The sequence below is a fragment of the Ambystoma mexicanum genome, chromosome 13 (assembly GCF_040938575.1).
Source record: "Ambystoma mexicanum isolate Mex_15411 chromosome 13, UKY_AmexF1_1, whole genome shotgun sequence".
Taxonomy (NCBI): Eukaryota; Metazoa; Chordata; class Amphibia; order Caudata; family Ambystomatidae; genus Ambystoma; species Ambystoma mexicanum.
Window position 1 is genome coordinate 24,253,192 of NC_090938.1, and position 17,519 is coordinate 24,270,710.

The 17,519-nt window shown below is 47.0% G+C and overlaps 1 protein-coding gene across 1 annotated transcript; it reads right to left on the bottom strand.

The window, feature by feature from the left end:
• Positions 1–444: 444 nt before the first annotated feature.
• Positions 445–15,716, bottom strand: LOC138520058 (acidic mammalian chitinase-like). Its single transcript, XM_069632586.1, has 11 exons — positions 15,692–15,716; positions 13,960–13,989; positions 11,019–11,220; positions 9,394–9,450; positions 8,313–8,478; positions 7,721–7,845; positions 6,337–6,460; positions 6,057–6,242; positions 4,628–4,744; positions 3,380–3,509; positions 445–794 (listed from the first exon to the last, which is right to left on the bottom strand). Exons 1-11 carry the CDS (start codon positions 15,714–15,716, stop codon positions 514–516), a joined length of 1,443 nt encoding a protein of 480 aa, XP_069488687.1. The 3' UTR covers positions 445–513.
• Positions 15,717–17,519: the final 1,803 nt, after the last annotated feature.

Sequence of the window (17,519 nt, forward strand, 5' to 3'; positions counted from 1 at the left end):
ACAGAGAGACACAGTTGCAAGTGAGAATTTTATATTGAATTTGATTAGCCCTGGGGAGGATGGGGTTAACAAGGGCAACCAGTATTACTTAGAGAAATGTGTTTATAATAACCCATAAGGAGGTAGAGGGTAACAGAGAGAGAAAGAGAGTCAGGAAGAAAAGTATTTGCAAATGTCATGGCTGTGGTGGCAGCTAGGATTTCCCCCACAAGTCCTGACCTCTTAACACCTTAGTTCCAAGGCATGGTCGGGGGCGATAATGAACAAGGAGAACGATGGAAACACAAACAAGGTTAAATCCTGCGTCAGTCACCAGAAGTCCAGTTATATAGTCTTTGGAGGTCACCCCAATAGCCAGAAACCAAACACATATCAGATTTACTCATCAGAAACTAAGCAAAGAAAGGACGCAAAAACAAACAAGTTTCCTCAATTTAGCCTTTATTAATGACATTGTGAAAATTGTGGATTTTTACTCCACCGACCTCCGAGGAGGCTCTCCAGTGGAGCATTTCACGGCCAATTACAGCAGTTGCAGCTCGGCTGGAACACCAGCCCCGGGGCACATTCCATGGGGTAGGTAATGTTCTGGGAGCACTGGTAAAACTTGTTGCTGTTGTTTGGATTAACGTAGAACCCATTACTTTTGTCAGCACAGAAATTGAGGTCGATGTCGGCACTCGGGGTTTGGGTTGGTGGAGTTGGCGTTATTGGACCGGGAGTGGTTATCGGTCCTGGAGTGGTTATTGGCGGTGGGGGGGTGGGGCCGCAAGATGGGCAAGTGTTGTCGGAACCTGAAACAAAAAAAGAACCCATAGTTGTTGGAGGATACACAGTTTTCATGCAACATCATCAGCAGCTGTTTGACATTCAAGAATAAAACAAGTCAGACACACGCACATCAGCTCAGACACATACATGTGCTTCATTATTTAAAGAAACAAGACAATATCAACACAGTAGAATGATGGCACTTTGACTTAACCTGAGGCAATTGCATTCTCTCACAAAACACCTGCAGTATAAACCGCTGGCCTGTTTCTTTGAAGAGGACTTTTCTGCTTTCTATATTGATCACAAATCTGGGTTTATCAACTGTTTAATATCTCCCCACCATTTTCCTCCTGCGCTGCTTGTATGTTTTATTGTAACTTAGCATAGTGTTAAGTGTGATTCTTTTAAAGAAACTGATCTATAAAAGTACGTTGAACCTCCTTTGAACAATGTCATGTAGTGTAAGAGGTCTTGTATAGAGCACGTCTGATATATTGGTGACCTGTGTGTAGCTCGGCAAGAAAATCTTAGAGATGCGGGTGTTAGTGTGGTAGAGGGGACGGCAGATGCGACACCTGAAGTGATGATGCGTGGAGGCCGGAAGTTCCTAGGTCCTGAGTGCCGGGAGGCTTCTAGGTAGTTTGCGGAGGTGACACTTGGATTTCTGTTATCTCCAGAGGGAAGAGTTCAGAATTTATTAGATGGCGATTCTGGGACACGGGGTAATCTACTGGGGGTGGAGGTGTGAGGGAGAGGTGTGACAGAGCTAAAGATGTGCGGTCTGGCATGGTTCTGCTGCAGTAAATGTGCTCATATATAAGTTGCCAAGTGAGTACTGATGTGTGCATCTGGCCTGATGGTGCTAGGAGATGGGGAGGTGAGTGGCTTGCTTGAGGAAACAAGGGGGGATTTGGGATTAACGACGTCTATTGGACTAACCCATTTGTGTTGCAATGTGCTACTGACCTCGGAGGGAAGGTTTCATTGTGTTGTCGCCACGCTGGGATATAGAGTTCTTACTGTTGTGGGTTCCAATGTAGGATGATTGTCTGGTAGAGGTGGAGTTTTATGGGCGATAGGTAAGAGAGGGGAGACTGACTCAACTGAGTCCGATCTCTTGGGATTTCTTGATTGGGGCCTTGTGAGCCTGCATATGCCATGTTATGTTGAAGCTGACCCTAAAGGAACCCGTCTCTCCTTCGTCCTGGTTTGTGAGGTTGGTCTAATGGCCAATTGATGTCTTATTTTTAAGAATCAGAAATTCCACTAAAGCCCGTGTTTCGAGGAGCATCATTTGCCATGAAACATTGCACCCCACTAGGATGTTTGCTTTTTTGTTCCCACTGAAACACTTTGCTTACATGTTTTTTTATTCTTAAGAAATAGGGTTCATGTGGGGAGCTCCTCCTGAAAGGTTGTGTACGGTAAAGGTTCATTAATGATGTGATGTGTGGTCCAGCACCTGACACTTAATACGCAAAACACTATGTGAAAATATTTAATGTATTCCTCAGAACAGTGGAAATCTCAAGTGGAAAATGTTGAATGTGAAAATGCAGACCATGGATATAATGTGAAACTAACTTTAAAAATAATACAAAATCTGAATAAAAGAAAAGGAAAAACCAAAAAACACCTAAACAGCAAATTAGGTGGAAGTCCTGTATCCTTCACTAATACCCCAAGGACTGAAACAGCGAATCCTTTTTAAAATCAAAACCATCTCCCAAAATGTTGTACCACCTGCCCTCCCTCCTCCTATTCTGTTATGAGACATTCTTGTCAAATTCAACATTTAGTAAAAATGAAATGTGCAACATTGAATTCCATTTCTAAATTTCTAATTCAGAATTTTTAGGTCTACAATTTCCATTCAATATTTTCACCAATTACCAAATACAGTGACCCAGGAGTCAGATATGCAAAATAATCTAGTTGGGTATTGGACAATAAAGCGGGATTATCGCGGGCGAAAGCAGAGAACCCAAGGAGTGGGACAGGCAATAGGGAGAAGGTTAGAGAATAACCAGGCAGACGTAAGTTCAGGAGTACGGCACAGGATGCGTTTGATAACGATCGCCAGGATGCATGGAAAGTCACAGGTGTTTTGACCAAGCAAAATTTCATCTTGAGATGGAGGTAGGCTGCCCATTATTGGCGGATAAACTCCCATGGAGAGAAATAAAAGTGCATTGCTGTAGTGGTACTAGTTTCAAGTTGTGCGATGGATGTGTGAGGCTTTGAGGTGTGCTCAAGAGTGCCTATGAGTTGTGGAGGCACCTTTACCAGATAATCGTAAAGAATTCCCTCCTGATGAAAACCAAGAGGGGATCTGGTAGTGCCGAGCTTACTAACAGACGGGGCAGTGTGCAGAATCCATGTTGAAGGACGCACTTGATGAGAAAGAGGTAATCTCGCTGAGCCCACAGCCAAAGAATTTTATATTAGCAATCGGAAAAATAAAGTTTTTATTAGAAGAAAAACATCTCAAAATGTTTTGCATTTAGTACCAATAAATAAAGAACATGCGAGATAAAGTGTCCACTTTTCTGCTAACTCTCGTTTACCCTTGAACGAGGGATGGACAGCGCGTTTACTTACGTACCTGCCAAGAGCTGCTTCAGCTTGTTGATGAGTGGATAAGCCCCCTGGCCGCAGAAGGAACCTGCAAAGTCATCCAGGTCAATGGCCCAGACCATGGCACCTCCAAAATTGTTCTCCTTCAAGAACTTCACCTGATTAAACACAGGAAGAAGAGGGTGTTAGCAAAGTGGCAGAGGGCCTTTGGCGTGGCCAAGTACTGATCAGAAGGTACCGGGAATCAGTGGGCGGGAATTGGAGAGGTCTTCAGTGGGCTGGAAATTATAACAGAACATCCCCATTGCAGATGAAGTGTCCACCAATGAGAGAGAAGTGGATTGGCCAATGATTAGTGTCCTTCACACATAAAGGCTGTGCTGCCAATCACTGCTGTGGCATGCCTCAAAATCACACACTCACCCTGCAGAGTTCACATTTTCCAAGAGTCACTGGAACATAATTGTGCGACTGAACCCATTCCCTCTGTCTATATTTTGAAGGTGGCCACCATTGTTTAGACCTCTTGCCGAAGACCAAATAAAGACCTTGTGTCGATCTGGAAAAGCCTGGTCCCAAAATGAGAGGGAGGGTGAAAACCAGGTGGCAGATGCCTCTGCAGTGATCGGAATGAGCGAGTCCTCACAGTTACATAGCGCACAATCACTGTATGAACTGTGAGGAGGCACCACGGCTAAGAAAAAGGAGGCAATGCGTAGCACTCGGACAACATCTATGTAGGACTATCTTCCCCCCAGACATCTTAGGAGGGGGACCCACAGATATTCAAGGCCTTAGAGGCTCACATAGCTAAGAGCCCTTCTTTTGATGAGTGTAAGCCACACCAGACACAGTGTTCTCTCTAGGGTCCATATTCAGAAACTTTGCATCGGATTAAAGCAATTTTGGACAAGGGCAAGGAATGTTCTGGTGCAAATATGCATTGCTTTAATATTTAATATGTGCAAAATTGACCTGCCCCAATGCACAGTCTCTGCGAGGCCTGACTGAGCGGTTGGACAGAGATCAGGAATTCATACGGACCGCGGTGTTCCCAAGAAATTCAGCAAAATGCCCTTTTCCCTTGACGCCCCTTTTTCCTATAATTCTGATTTTGTGTTTTAAAGAGTTTGATGTTGCTGTCATTGATAAGAATATTTTATGAATTTAGGGGTCAAGGACTCACTAGAACGTGATAGTTATGGACTGAAACCGAAATACCCAGTTCTATCCGTGTCATGATGAAGCGGGTCAAGATTCAGATGGAACCACTCACTTTGCACCTGTAGCTTCGGTCATCCTCAAAACCGACCCACTCGTTCCCTTTGCAGGCGTAGGAGACCTTCTGCTCTTCGCTACATCTCACGGTAGCGGTGGATAAGAAGGTGCAGATCTGTGGATAAAGTGATGGACAGGTTACTGTAGACAGAGCATCAGGATTGGGAGGCTTGGCGAGCACTGGGCATAATCATCAGGCACGTGGCACGTGCAAGGGTCCTGCTCTCATAAATCAGCCTTGGCAAATCTGCAATACTGCACTATTTTCTATTATATGCCTTGGAATGTTGAAAGAACGTTCTCATTGGACAATCTCTGGACTATGCAAACTGAAATGTAGCGCACAAATTGGTTTGTATGCTCAGAGCGCAGCATTCCAAGCCTACAGGTAGCACAGAGCATATTTCCAGCCAATTCCCTACAACTGCCGAGGCAGATTTATGCATGGACGTCTACAGACGGATATAGACTATACACTTTCGAGAGCCACCCAGGGTATAATAGCTCTATAGACCCCATGCTTGGATGTACCATGTGTTATGGGCCTTTAAACCTCGCTGAACGACCTTGCTGCGCCTGTGCCTTTATCTCTGTCGTCAGGGCACCTAATGCTTAGTACGGCACGCAGACCAGATTTATAAAGTTTACATATTACAGTTCACTGAGTACTGCATAAGCCCCACATGTCTCTCATATTCATTTTCTTGTATGTGAGGAAACCAAAACCAGCCTGTAACAGCTTATTAGAGTTTAGTTCTGACGTCTGACGGTTTGGTTTCAGAGCCCACCCATAATCAAATTCTATCTGATTTATTTTGCCTCTTTCTTCCTTATAAGGGCACACCAGCAATGAGAGTACTCGATAGATGATAGCGCAGGACTTTCTGCTGCTTGCGTTTACCGATGAGTATTGGTATGTTGCATTGGCACAGGACTATGATGCAAGCCTGTATTTTATGCTATTAAGAGCACCCCAATTATAAGCAGCACATCAAACTGTATGGTCTCTGCATCATATATTTCTAATGTCTAGACAATCACCATGGAATTGGAGAAAGTCCCTCCTGAGAGATTACCATGGGCAGAGAGCTGAGGAGGGGGCTAACACAGACTCTAAGGCAGGTTCCTGGGGTGCACTTGAAGTCCTCCTTCCACCGCTGAGCGTCAATGGCTCCCAGAGGGAAAGTTGGGGACTTCGCGTCTAACTGTATCTCCCTCATTGTTTCGACTATCAATCTATGTTAAGCGAACCTTGGGAGTCGATTCAGCCGATACATGGTTGCACAGGGTAGCAGAACAGTCATGAAATTAAAGATTTGGAGCAGTTGCAATCGACCAAACACTATAAAGTATCCCACGTGACCTCAGTGCAGAACGCAAAATGGAGCCCAGCACTGAGGATTTGGGCAAATCGGAACCTGCCTTACCTCGTAATGGGCCCAGAAGCCAGCCTCACGGGTGTAGGTACCAGCAGATCCCGCGCCAGCAGCTTGGGCACCAATTTTGCAATCATTTGGAGTAACCAATCGGAATGTACGTCCGTAGGTTGGGAAACCCATGATCAGCTTCTCCGCCGGGACACCGTTGTCTCTCCAGTACTTCATAGCGTATTCCTGAGGATATAAGAATGGAAGATGGTCAACCGCCATGGTGATGATGCGTAAGAATGGGTAGCGACCAATGGTTAACACAGAGGGGTTGCCTTACGCAGTTGAAGTAAACAAAGTCCCACTTGTCTTCAGGTCCGGCGTAGAGAGGGCTGTTGTGTCCTGTGAAGGTGTCCCAACCGCCGTGGAAGTCGTAGGTCATCACACTGATGAAGTCTAGAACCCTGGGACGAGACAGACCTATTTAGAGCTATTTAATAAAGCTGATGGCACATGGCAGGCTATCACTACTATGACGGTGCCGCAATCTCAGGATGGGTGGTGTGCAATGGTTGCAGCACCCAATTCAAGTCATGTCACTTGCATGCAAGACTCGTGCACCCGCGGGACTCAGTCAGCTCCCGGAAGTATTTAACCAGGGAACATAACATCAAAGCATATTCAACACACTCACATACCACAGGATCTTTCTTGGTTGTCTCCTCTGGTGCTGGGCTCAGTACCAGCTCAGGGACTGCTTTACGTCGTGGGTAGCATGAGGCGTTCTTAACCTCATCAAATGTAAGCAAATATGACCCAACTGTCCTTATGTATATTACCCGTCGCTGACCTCACCACTCCCTCCAGTGCCGCTTAGCAATATCATTGTGTATATTTGTTTTGTACTCTTCCCTAGTTTGCAGTACTAGCCCCCTAGGTTAAAGTAACCTTTTGAGTAGTCCCTGGGCTATGTCCCACTTTCTTCACACCCTCACAGACTGGGGTTCACCACGGGTCCTCATCTTTGTGGTCTTGTAGACACACCCCTCGTGAGAAGGCCTCCATGGTACATGTCTGATTGAAAGTCATTTCTGAGCAAAAACGGATATCCCTGTTTTTCAAATAAATACAAATACAACTGTCGTCTTTTCCTGAATGTTTTGATGGGAATGGACTTAATGCCAGTAGAGGTCTTATACCAAGCCTTTGGTTTCTTTTGGGTTCCAGAAGTATCCCAAAAGCAGCAACCTGAAGCTCAGTGAGAGAGGATGGGGGCACCTGGGTCTGAGTGGAAAACTCACATGTTGAATTCATCTCTTGGGCTAAAATGTGACCTCCCTGCTCGAAATCACTCCAATGTCTGGCCTGCCGTGATGTGTGCTGCCACGTCTTTGGTGAGGTTGAGTACTAGCCAACCGTAGAAAGCCGGGCAGTGATGGAGCCTAGGGCTCCGTCCCACACCGAAATCACTGAAACACAAGCCAGCAGCCTTGTGATGCTTGGGGTTTCCTCCATTCTTACCCAGCCTCCGGGATCTTAAAGAAGATTCATGAAACCTTCATATGTTGATGAATGTTTGGCTGTACACCTAATACATCCTGAATCTTGTCAACTCTGCACATTTTCTGAATCTATTGTTTAAGAAAAGGACTTCTTACTGTAACAACACATCACTTCACATCCACCCCCAGGGCACTTTTCTGGGACTAAATCCCTGCACTTACTTCCCAACCTCAGCAATTTCATAACCGGCATCAATGGTTCCTTTGCCGGCGGACACGGCGGCGGTGACCAGCAGCCGGGGGCGGTTAGTTGCCTTCCCCTCTTGCTCGAAGGCTGCGAGAATTTCCTAGGAGGTCAGAAAAAGGGCATGTTGATATTTCTCTAGTGGCACTAGCAGGGCAATGCCAGATCAAGTAGTCAGGCCTGGTTGAGTCCTGCAGCATCGAGCGGCAACCCAGACCATTCCACCCCCAGACTGTCATCTCACTCTAAGGAATGATTATTAACTATATCTCTAATAGTCACAGAGACTGGGCACTCTATTGATTATCAGGCAGATTCTGTATGGATCCTCAGTAAATTGATTACATTTGATACCTCTGTATTTGAGTACATACATTCCTGTGGTTTTATAGGCCACGCCCACAGTTGAAGCAGCGCACGTTTCAGCCTAAGCACTGCTTCAGCTGTGACCTCCCACCTGCTGCCAACATGCACAGCTGTTCTATGCATGTTATCAATGTTCTATGTTTCATGTAACAATGCTTGTATGCAGCTCTTGGGTGGTAGAGAAACCCACCTAATCCTCCTTACCTGACATAAAATGGTAAATCGACGCTTGTCCTCTGGCGGGCTTCCTCTCGACCCTGGGTACTCGAAGTCCAGATCTATTCCGTCAAAGTTGTACTTACGGAGGTGTTCGATCACAGAGTCAATAAAGATCTTACGGTTACCTGGAACAGCAACCATTTCAGTGAACCTGGAACAGCAAAATCGCGTTAACCATCGTCGCATCTGCTTAGTACCATCAGAATGGAAATCTCTCCATCAGCAACACCAACAACCATCCCACGTTGATGAAACATTTCCAGCAAGATCATCCCTAATGTGTGAGATATTTGTCAGTGTTGTCAAGTTCAGTATTGTAAGTTCATTGTTCTCTTCATTACTATCAAACCCCAACTCTTTTCTTTTCATCATCAACACCCTGTTCCTTAGCGTTGTAAGCGACCTGTCGTGCAGTCCTCATCCACGCTCTCAATATTATCAGCATCATCAAAACCGCCAGTCATCCTTGGATCCTCCGTACAACCAATAGAGGCATCATCAGCAAGACCATCAATTTCTTTAGGGTACTACATGGGTACTAATGGTAAATTGCCCCTCGTGGCATGCACCGGATCAACGCGCCACCTCGGGGCATATCACCTCAATATCATCGTTTGACCCGTTTATATCATGACCTTTTCTTTTAGCAAAGCCATGAATAGCAACATCATCAAACCAAGAAACAATTCATTCCAATTGAAATAGAGCCTCAGAATTGTCTTCTTTGATAGCGCTAACACAGTACAAAATTGGCTCCATCGTCAACGCAACGCTAGATAACAACGATGTCAACAATGCCACCACCTACACGCAGCATTACCACTTCTATCGAAACCATGTACTAAAGCACCGTCATCGTCACCATAACTTCTATCATTCGTATGAGCATCCGCACCGGTGAATAACTCATCCGTACTAGTTCGTACTAGTATCTTACTAGTATCGTTGGACACACAAAGTCAAGTTGCAAACATGGCCAACTCTACTGGTCCTTACAGATTGCAAAGTTGCCTCCAGTCTACATATATAGATATAAACAACCTGAGGAAGAAGAAAACATACTCACTTCTGTGTGCCAAAATTCCATCCTCCCACGGCGAGCAGCGTCAGCATCTGGGGGTTTCTAGAGGGGGAAGTGTAAGGAAACATGGATAAAGTGAGGTGCATGCATTACATTCCTATGTTTCTACACTACTCATTTCCTTTAACCACTTGTAAATGGCCTAGTCCTACAGGAGGCCATAGGTCACCGATGCAGGCATATGTGGTCACACTTGCCCTTATAGGGCTTGTAAATGGCCTAGTCCTACAGGAGGCCATAGGTCACCGATGCAGGCATATGTGGTCACACTTGCCCTTATAGGGCTTGTAAATAGCCTAGTCTTACAGGAAGCCACAGGTGACCGATGCAGGCATGTGTGGTCACACTGTCCCTTATGCGGTGTAGTAATAATAATAATATTGCTCTATAAAGCTCACTTCATAAACTGGCTAGCCTCTTGGCACTTAAGAGGATTTACACTGTTCCAAATTTCTCAGACACATTTTATTAACCTTTGAAAGAGAAAAGGCTGCGTCGGTTCTGAAGGATTTCTAGCCTGTGACTCAGGTTACACTCTCACCTCAGCAAAAGGTGTATTGGGGTGTTTCTCTGTGACACCACGATTTGACCCTGGGAAGCTCAGGGTAATTAATTAATGTATCTTTTATTACGCGCTTTATACCAGAGACCAATGTCTAAGCGCGGGATCAGGATTTGAACCTGTGTTGCCCTGCGTTGCCCCTGAGCTATTTCTCACCATCTGAAGATCGCCCCCTTGCCCCAAGTGCAAATGGCATCACTGATCGACCATTTGCTATTAATATTGCCAAAACTCTACCGGCAGGCAGTTTGCACCCCGGCATATAGAAAAATGAAAATGATGTAAGGACCAGCAGACAGATACACTCTGATGCTGCCCAATGCCTGAATGGCAACCTCCTAAATTTTGGCTTTTCCGTCCCTGGCACGTCCCATGAAGTTAATGCACGGGTACTTCACCAAATTATAAATCGTACCAAAGAGTAGCGATGGCCTGGAGTGTTGGGGGTGACCACACACAGATCCCTGGGGCCAGAAGTCCTGAGGCGCATATATGTTCCAGTTCTACAGGACACCATGTGAAGACTGGGTCCAGTTCTGGGGCTTTACCTGGAGTTTTATGACCAGTTCTGATGACCCTGTGTGGAGTATTGTCTCCAAGCCTGTAGGCCACACTGGGAGAACTGAGTCCACATCTGGAGGCCTTCAATTGCAGCATTGTGCCATGGTCTGGAGTATTGAGGTCAGTCTGAGAGAGCAACCCAGGCTTTTATCTCTTGGTTTAGGGCACCACTTCTTGACGGATAAAGGTGGGTTCGGGACATTCCAGAAGAACGCTCCCAATGGGGTGTTCACCCGAAACCTCATCACAAGGGTGCGAGCATGGGATTCTGGGAAACTGCAATCTTGATGCACTTGTAAGGGACCACCCCTTAGAAGAGGAAAATTAAGATCTGTACCAGTTGGGCAAGTAAAGTTGGAAGCAGTGAGAATGTTGCCAATCTTCTCATTAACCCTTTCCCTGCTACAGTGCATTACTTCTACATTAAATCCTTTGTAATTAACATATAACATAGATCTGATACCATAAAGCCTTGGAGGAAACTCACTTTTTCTTGAGGTCGTTGTACTCCTTATAGAGGACATCATCGTTCCACTCGTAAGGGACGATCTTGTGGTTGCTCATTGTGGCGAAGGCGTAGACCCCATGGGTGCAGAGGTGGGGGTCCACATTGATTGGCTTGTACTTGGCAGGTTCTGGTCTGTACTGGGCCCAGTTGGTGAAGTAGCAGACGAGTTTGTAGGAGGAGCCTGAGGAGGAAGGAGATCAGAGTTTAGCGTCAGGGTGAGAGTCCCGCTGGGAGAGCCTGGAACGCGGGTGTCACAATGAGTGTGGGTAGGTCTCAGGAAACCGCTACGCTCTCTCATTGGCTGTGAGCCTTACGCCCTGCAGTACAGCCTGAGTCTTTGGTTCTAACACAATAATTGTTCTTTTTGTCCTAAAAGATTGACTTTTGGTCAAAAGCCTTCAAATTTCGCACCCGTCGACTCTTGGTCCGTGATATCTATAGACCCAGTACTCCCAGAGTCTTCCAGTCGGAGGGCTGTCCGATTCTTTTCATGGCCATGGTGGCTAAGCACAGCTCTACTTTGGAGAATTGCACCCCTGGCTGGACATTTCTAAACAAACCCCTTACATGAACCCTTCTTCATGTGTGTACTTAGTGCCATGCTGGCGTGCTACACATCGCACATTAAATGAATAGCCCATGTTAGTGGTTATTTCCAGCTCTTTTACAATGTCCCCAATTTGCATAAAATGACCTCCCTATGTATGGGTTCCAAAGATTGTAATCCAAGATGGCGGTCCGTGTTGTCATTGGCTGAAGGCACCACCTGTCCTGGAATCAAACAGTTTGAATCTCTGCTTCTTGGTATGGTTTAGAGCAGTGCTCTCCAACTTTTAGTTCTCCACATGTTTTGGACTACGACTCCCACGGTCTCTCTGACTATGCTGGCTGGGGACGATGAGAATTGTAGCCCAATAAATCTGGGGAACTAAAGGTTGCATACCCCTGGTATAGCAGAAGCAACAGCCCCAGTCGCCATTACCGCGTCTGGCAGGGTGAGGCTTGAAAAAGACTTTTTATGGAAAATAGGGCATGCCGAGAAAATTATATGGATCGTGGCAACCTGTTTACTAGCGAATCAAAATGAATGGGTCGACTTTCTATTCGATGCTCGCAATTCTCTCAATGTCCAAAATGGCTGCTCTTTTTGTGATTCATTAGCCACAGTTCCAAATCCAAAATGGCCACCCTATCTCCTATTTTTGGTCCCTCGTGAGATAGATATCACTCATTTGAGCTGAAGCGTACTCCGTCTATGGAGGCAAATAAGTGCTTTGGGAATGTTGGTGAGTAGCTATCTTTATGTTTGTGAAGCAGTGTTCAGCTAGAGTCGTAACAAGTTGGACGCATCTCTAGGGGTATTCCACGAGATGCGGTAATATAATAGGAAGTGGTCTTATATAGGGCACTTCTGCCAGTTTTGTTGGCCTCGCTGCGCATGGCTCTATAAGAAAAGAGGAGAGTGAGGGTTGTAAGAGGGTTAGCTAGGAGAGGCGGATGCAAAACGTATGGTGTTGATGGTTGCAGGTCGGAAGTACCCAGGTCTTGAGGGCATGTCTGCTTTCTGTGAGCTTGGCAGAAAGACTTGCTTATATGTTCTCCGAAGAGGAGAGACTGAGATCTGCTAGACTACAGCACTTTGCGTCTAGTTAACCACTTATGTGGGTGCGGGGCGATAGGGCTAAAGAGGAGAGCTTCGTCATGGCTCAGTTTGTGTTGATGGGCTAACGTCTAAGCCTGTGGCGGCTCTCTGAGGGAAATGTGTGTGTGTGTAGTGTAAGGTGATAGGAGAGGGGAGTTGGTTAGCCGGGTGCGGGGTTGCAAGGTAAAGCAACCTGTTGTCCTCTCTGCATTGCTACCATTGGCTTTTTGCAGACAGGTCCCCTTTCACGTACTCACATTGCCACTGTCGATCTCTCCATCCCTCTCTTTCTCTCTCTTTCCCGTTAATCAATGCATTTGACCCCATGTGCAGTAAGGATGTGGGACTCGGCATGTAGGAAGTGTGCAGTCTGCAGACAGTACGCATTACCATAAGCTCTCGCGCTCTGGTTATGGGAGGTTCATAGAAAGGGCTGCTGGTGCGATGTGAACCCCAGGCACCTATGTCCCCCTCTTTCATAGGTAAGTTGGTGGCTGACAGCCTCCTGAAGCCTCACTCTAACTTGCTCAGGTGCCGTGCTCTGGGGCCAGCTGTGACAGCTGCTGCCAGAAGCTAAGCTTGGTGCTCTGGGGCCAGCTGTGACAGCTGCTGCCAGAAGCTAAGCTTTCCACATTGTTGAGGCACCATCTGTCAGCTGACAGGCTGCCTCTGGCAAAACACTGAAGAAATACATATTCTTCAGTAATGAAGGTCGTCTTGCAAAGTTCTCCCAGGACAGGCGGTCCACTTCCGGTTTGCCGTAGATTAGTGCTACAGCGTTATAAGTTCTCCACCTGATAAGGGAAGTTACCTGCACCTCCTGGATAGGAAGTGCCCCCCTCAACCATTGCAAATGTCCAATCAGCAACCTACCCTCAAACAGCGAAAAGGAAAGATCTGTTTATTGCTAACAAAATGCCGGTGTGAACAATGACCATGGTGTTAGGGTCATTGCCAACCCAGCACTATCTGTGGCCTCTGCAAGGATGGGCTGTGGTTAGTCTGTAAGATACAGTAGGCTTTTCCTCAGGGTGCGCGCGCGCGCACGCACACACACACACGCACGCACGCACGCACACGCACACCCCCCCCCCCCCCCCCCAAATATGCACGCATGCACCACGAATGCACACAGGCTCCTCCTTTCAGACATATGCACTTCCCAGTGCCTGTGCACACATGCTTCGTGGACACCAGCTCTGACAGCCGCCTCCTTCACATCGACAACTGCCTCCTAGAAACCCCAGAGTTATTGAGAAAGAGAGGGAGCCTCCTTACCCAGCTGCACCTGCAGCAACAAAGCCAAACCTGCAAGAGAAGAAGAAAAGGAAGTCATTAAATGATTTGCCATATCATATCTGATGATACAACTTCATAATCCCCAAGGCATTTTTCTAAATGCATGGATCGTGCGTGCGCCAATGCCGGGCACTCTACCAACTAGTGGCACAAGGTCTCTTTCTGTGCGAGAGTCCCGCAGAAATGACAAACATTGGGCCTCATTACGAGTCCGGCGGTAACCTGCCGGTTTTTCCGGCTCGGTTACCGCTGACTCGAATTACCATTCCGCCTCTGTGATTCCCAGAATTACCGGGGCATTGCAACCCCGGTGACCCGGGAATTCCAGAGGCGGAATTCGGTAAATCCCCATTCCCGTTGAGTCCACTAGGACTCAACGGGAATGGGGACCATGGAAAGACCGGCACCATCTTGTGATGGTGCTGGTGTTTCCACGTCCGCCTGCAGGCGGGTGGTGTTAAACCCGCCAGGTCAGACCTGGCGGGAATGACACCTCCCCCTGCAGGACTCTGAATCACCCGGTATGGAAATAACGGTGGCGGCGAGTTTACCGCCACCGTTATTTCCATAACGGGTGACTCGTAATGAGGCCCAGTATCTTTTTTAGGTATTAGACCACGCCTGGCCTGGACATATTTTGTAGGCCACAAATTGAACCCCTGAAGCACAGGAATGCTGCTGTGTGCGCGGGCCAAGGGCATTTGATCAAATAGGGTTCTAACGTGGAATATGTTTTGTCCAAGAAAGAGTTATTACTAAAATCTTGGTAGGTTTGACATTTAGCCCGAGTACGAATCCAGTCCTGTTGGAATAATTTATTCTTAGTTCGAGTGGGGTTGTTTATCATCAATTCTATCGAAATGTCGGCCTCGATGTTTACGAATGGATGCTGCGAAGAAAATATATACTTACATGTAAGGCCCAACGACATGTTCGACCAAGGGGCTGTAAGACATTTACTAACCAAGGCCAGCAGGTTCCATTGGTATCTTCCATATAGAGAAATGAGGCCTAACTCATATCTAATCCAGACCATGCGAACGCATTTTGGCAAATTGAAAGATTTTCGCCACAGTTTCCCCTCTAATTTTACCCAGAAACTCTCTAATAGGATTTCTTGCGTCTCCGAGGCATATGGCAATGTAGGTGTGATTTTCTGCCGATAATAAGTGAGAGCAGATGCAATGGAAAGTGTGCCCTATTTTGTCAGTATGACGGTAGTCTGTTTGTAGATGCCATAGGTGAGCTTTATTGCGGTATCGGTCGAGAGACGGTGTGCCTAGATAAATGTACTGATGAACCATCTCAATGTCAAGCATATTTAACATCCATTGGAATGACCTTCTGCTTCGACGTGCGCCGTTGCAGCACATTTGTTTTCTTGTCTCTATGTTGATAATGAATAGATTAGCTTGTACATAGGATCCCAAGGCATTTAATATCCTTTGTAGGCCTTGCAGAGTTTTTGATAATAAAACTGAATCATCCACGTACAAGAGTGCTGGGACATGATGAGAGCCTCATTTTGGTACATCTGTGTTAATATTCTTGATGGCATCTTTCATATCGTGGATGAAAAAATTGGAGAGAGCAAAAACCTTGTTCCTTTTGAATGTATGAAGGTCATTTTTGAGAAATGGGTCTAGACTGTTGGAGCAGGCCAGGGATGGACTGGCTAGGCCTGGCTGCAGGGATCCATGTGAGTACTCACCAGCCCACAGCAGCATCTTGTCCATGTCTCTGCAGCAGGGTCAGACTCTGCATCTAGCCTAAGGAGGGCGCTCCCTTTTATAAGGGGCAGGCGGTGTATACGCGTGGAACCCGCACACCTGCTGGGGGGCGGGAGGGGGCTGCCTCTCAGATTACACCAGGGCCAAGTGCGATAGCGCAGGTAGACTCTGAGATTAGCTGATCCCAATCAGGGGCTATGTTAGTTTTCACCCCTTGCCCTGGGCCTGCAGAAGTGAAATGCACACCTGGATAAGGAAGGGGCAAGGCCGCCTGGAAGCTGAACTCGCCCTGCTGCAAGAAAACAACCAACAACTAAGCTATGACCTCCCAGCCTATCACTGGCCACTGGGAAGCCAAACTAGGGAACAATACCCTAATACCAGCAGGGCATCGCATTGCGACCCCAGTAACCTGCAGGTGGGGGTAACCTCTGCCTCCTGCTGCCAAGAAATGTTTCATAAATGGAACCAGCCCCCAAATACATTGGCTAAACAGCCCCAGGTGTAAGGAGCAGATGACTTTCCCATGAATAACCAGTCTGCCAGCTCTGCCACACCCACCACCCAGATGCCAGCATTTAATGGGCCCCATACAAGAAGCGGGTGCACAGCAGCAGTGGGAATGTGCCACAGGACACACAGTGCCCACCGATTCAGTGTGCGGCATCATGGTAATGCCATGGGCTCCTCTAGTAGCAGGAGAAGGAAACACCAGCTTCAAACTATGCTTAGCGGATGTATAACCTTCCCGTTGTCTGGGCTTCCATGCGCTAAGATTCCTTCAAAAGGAAATAAAATTCCAACAGAATTGCTAACATCACATGTCAAGATGCTGTTGTCTGTGCCACCGGTGCTGCTTTACTATGCCAGGGCAGCACCTTTACTATGCTAGGACTGCTCCCTGTGTCAAGGACACTGCTTTACTATGCCAGGGCTGTTCTCTGTACCAAGGACACTGCTTTACTATGCCAGGACTGCTCCCTGTTTCAGGGGTACTGCTTTACTATGCCAGGGCTGTTCTCTGTACCAAGGATGCTCCTTTACTATGCTAGGACTGCTCCCTGTGTCAAGGACACTGCTTTACTATGCCAGGGCTGTTCTCTGTACCAAGGATGCTCCTTTACTATGCCAGGACTGCTGTAACAAAAGTGACGAATGTCACAATGATCTTACAATTTAAACAACTGGCAGGTTACCCCAAGGACTCACCGTTAGCTCTCTTCTTGTCCTGTGACTGACACCTTCTAGCAGGGGAAGACTCTCCTTGCTCCAGGCGGGGAGATGAAAGTGAAAGCCTCCAAAGTACCTCTTCCCCTTCCCGGATAAACCAGGTAAGAGAAGAAGTCCCCGGGAAACCCTCTGGGGAAGAAAACCCTGTGCCGATGGTAGCGGTAAGATGTCTTCAGGTTTCAGGTGGAGATTCCGGTGAAGTCCGGAGGACGCTTGTCTTGAAAGAGAAAGAGACTGGTAAGTACAGGCAGGTAAGTGGAAAAATGGATATATGAGATATATAGGTATGGTGATTACCCTTAAACAGGAATGAAATGTGGGTAAAGGTGCCAGCCAGAGACTTCAGAGGACATCTGAGAGGAATGGAGGGCGGAGCTAGGAGTTGTTTCGATAGAACAGAGTTTAGCACGGGCGGTCTCAATACCGGGGTAACATAAGCCTGTAGCGCCCTCCGAAACGAGACCGGTAGGCAAACTTTGGTGAGAAGGAGATGGAGTCCGTGGAATCGGGAGACAGAGAGGCAGTGGAAAATGCAGTAGCGTTGTTGAAGCAGAGTAGCAACGCAATTGTGTGCTGATC

Bases quoted from the DNA above. Each gene is read 5' to 3' on its own strand.
- LOC138520058 (XM_069632586.1), bottom strand. From the start codon at position 15,716: ATGGACAAGATGCTGCTGTGGGCTG. The intron at 6,461-7,720 runs GTAAGTGCAGGG...GTCTCGTCCCAG, and splicing joins GAAATTGCTGAGGTTGGGAA to GGTTCTAGACTTCATCAGTG. The intron at 6,243-6,336 runs GTAAGGCAACCC...TTATATCCTCAG, and splicing joins ACTTTGTTTACTTCAACTGC to GAATACGCTATGAAGTACTG.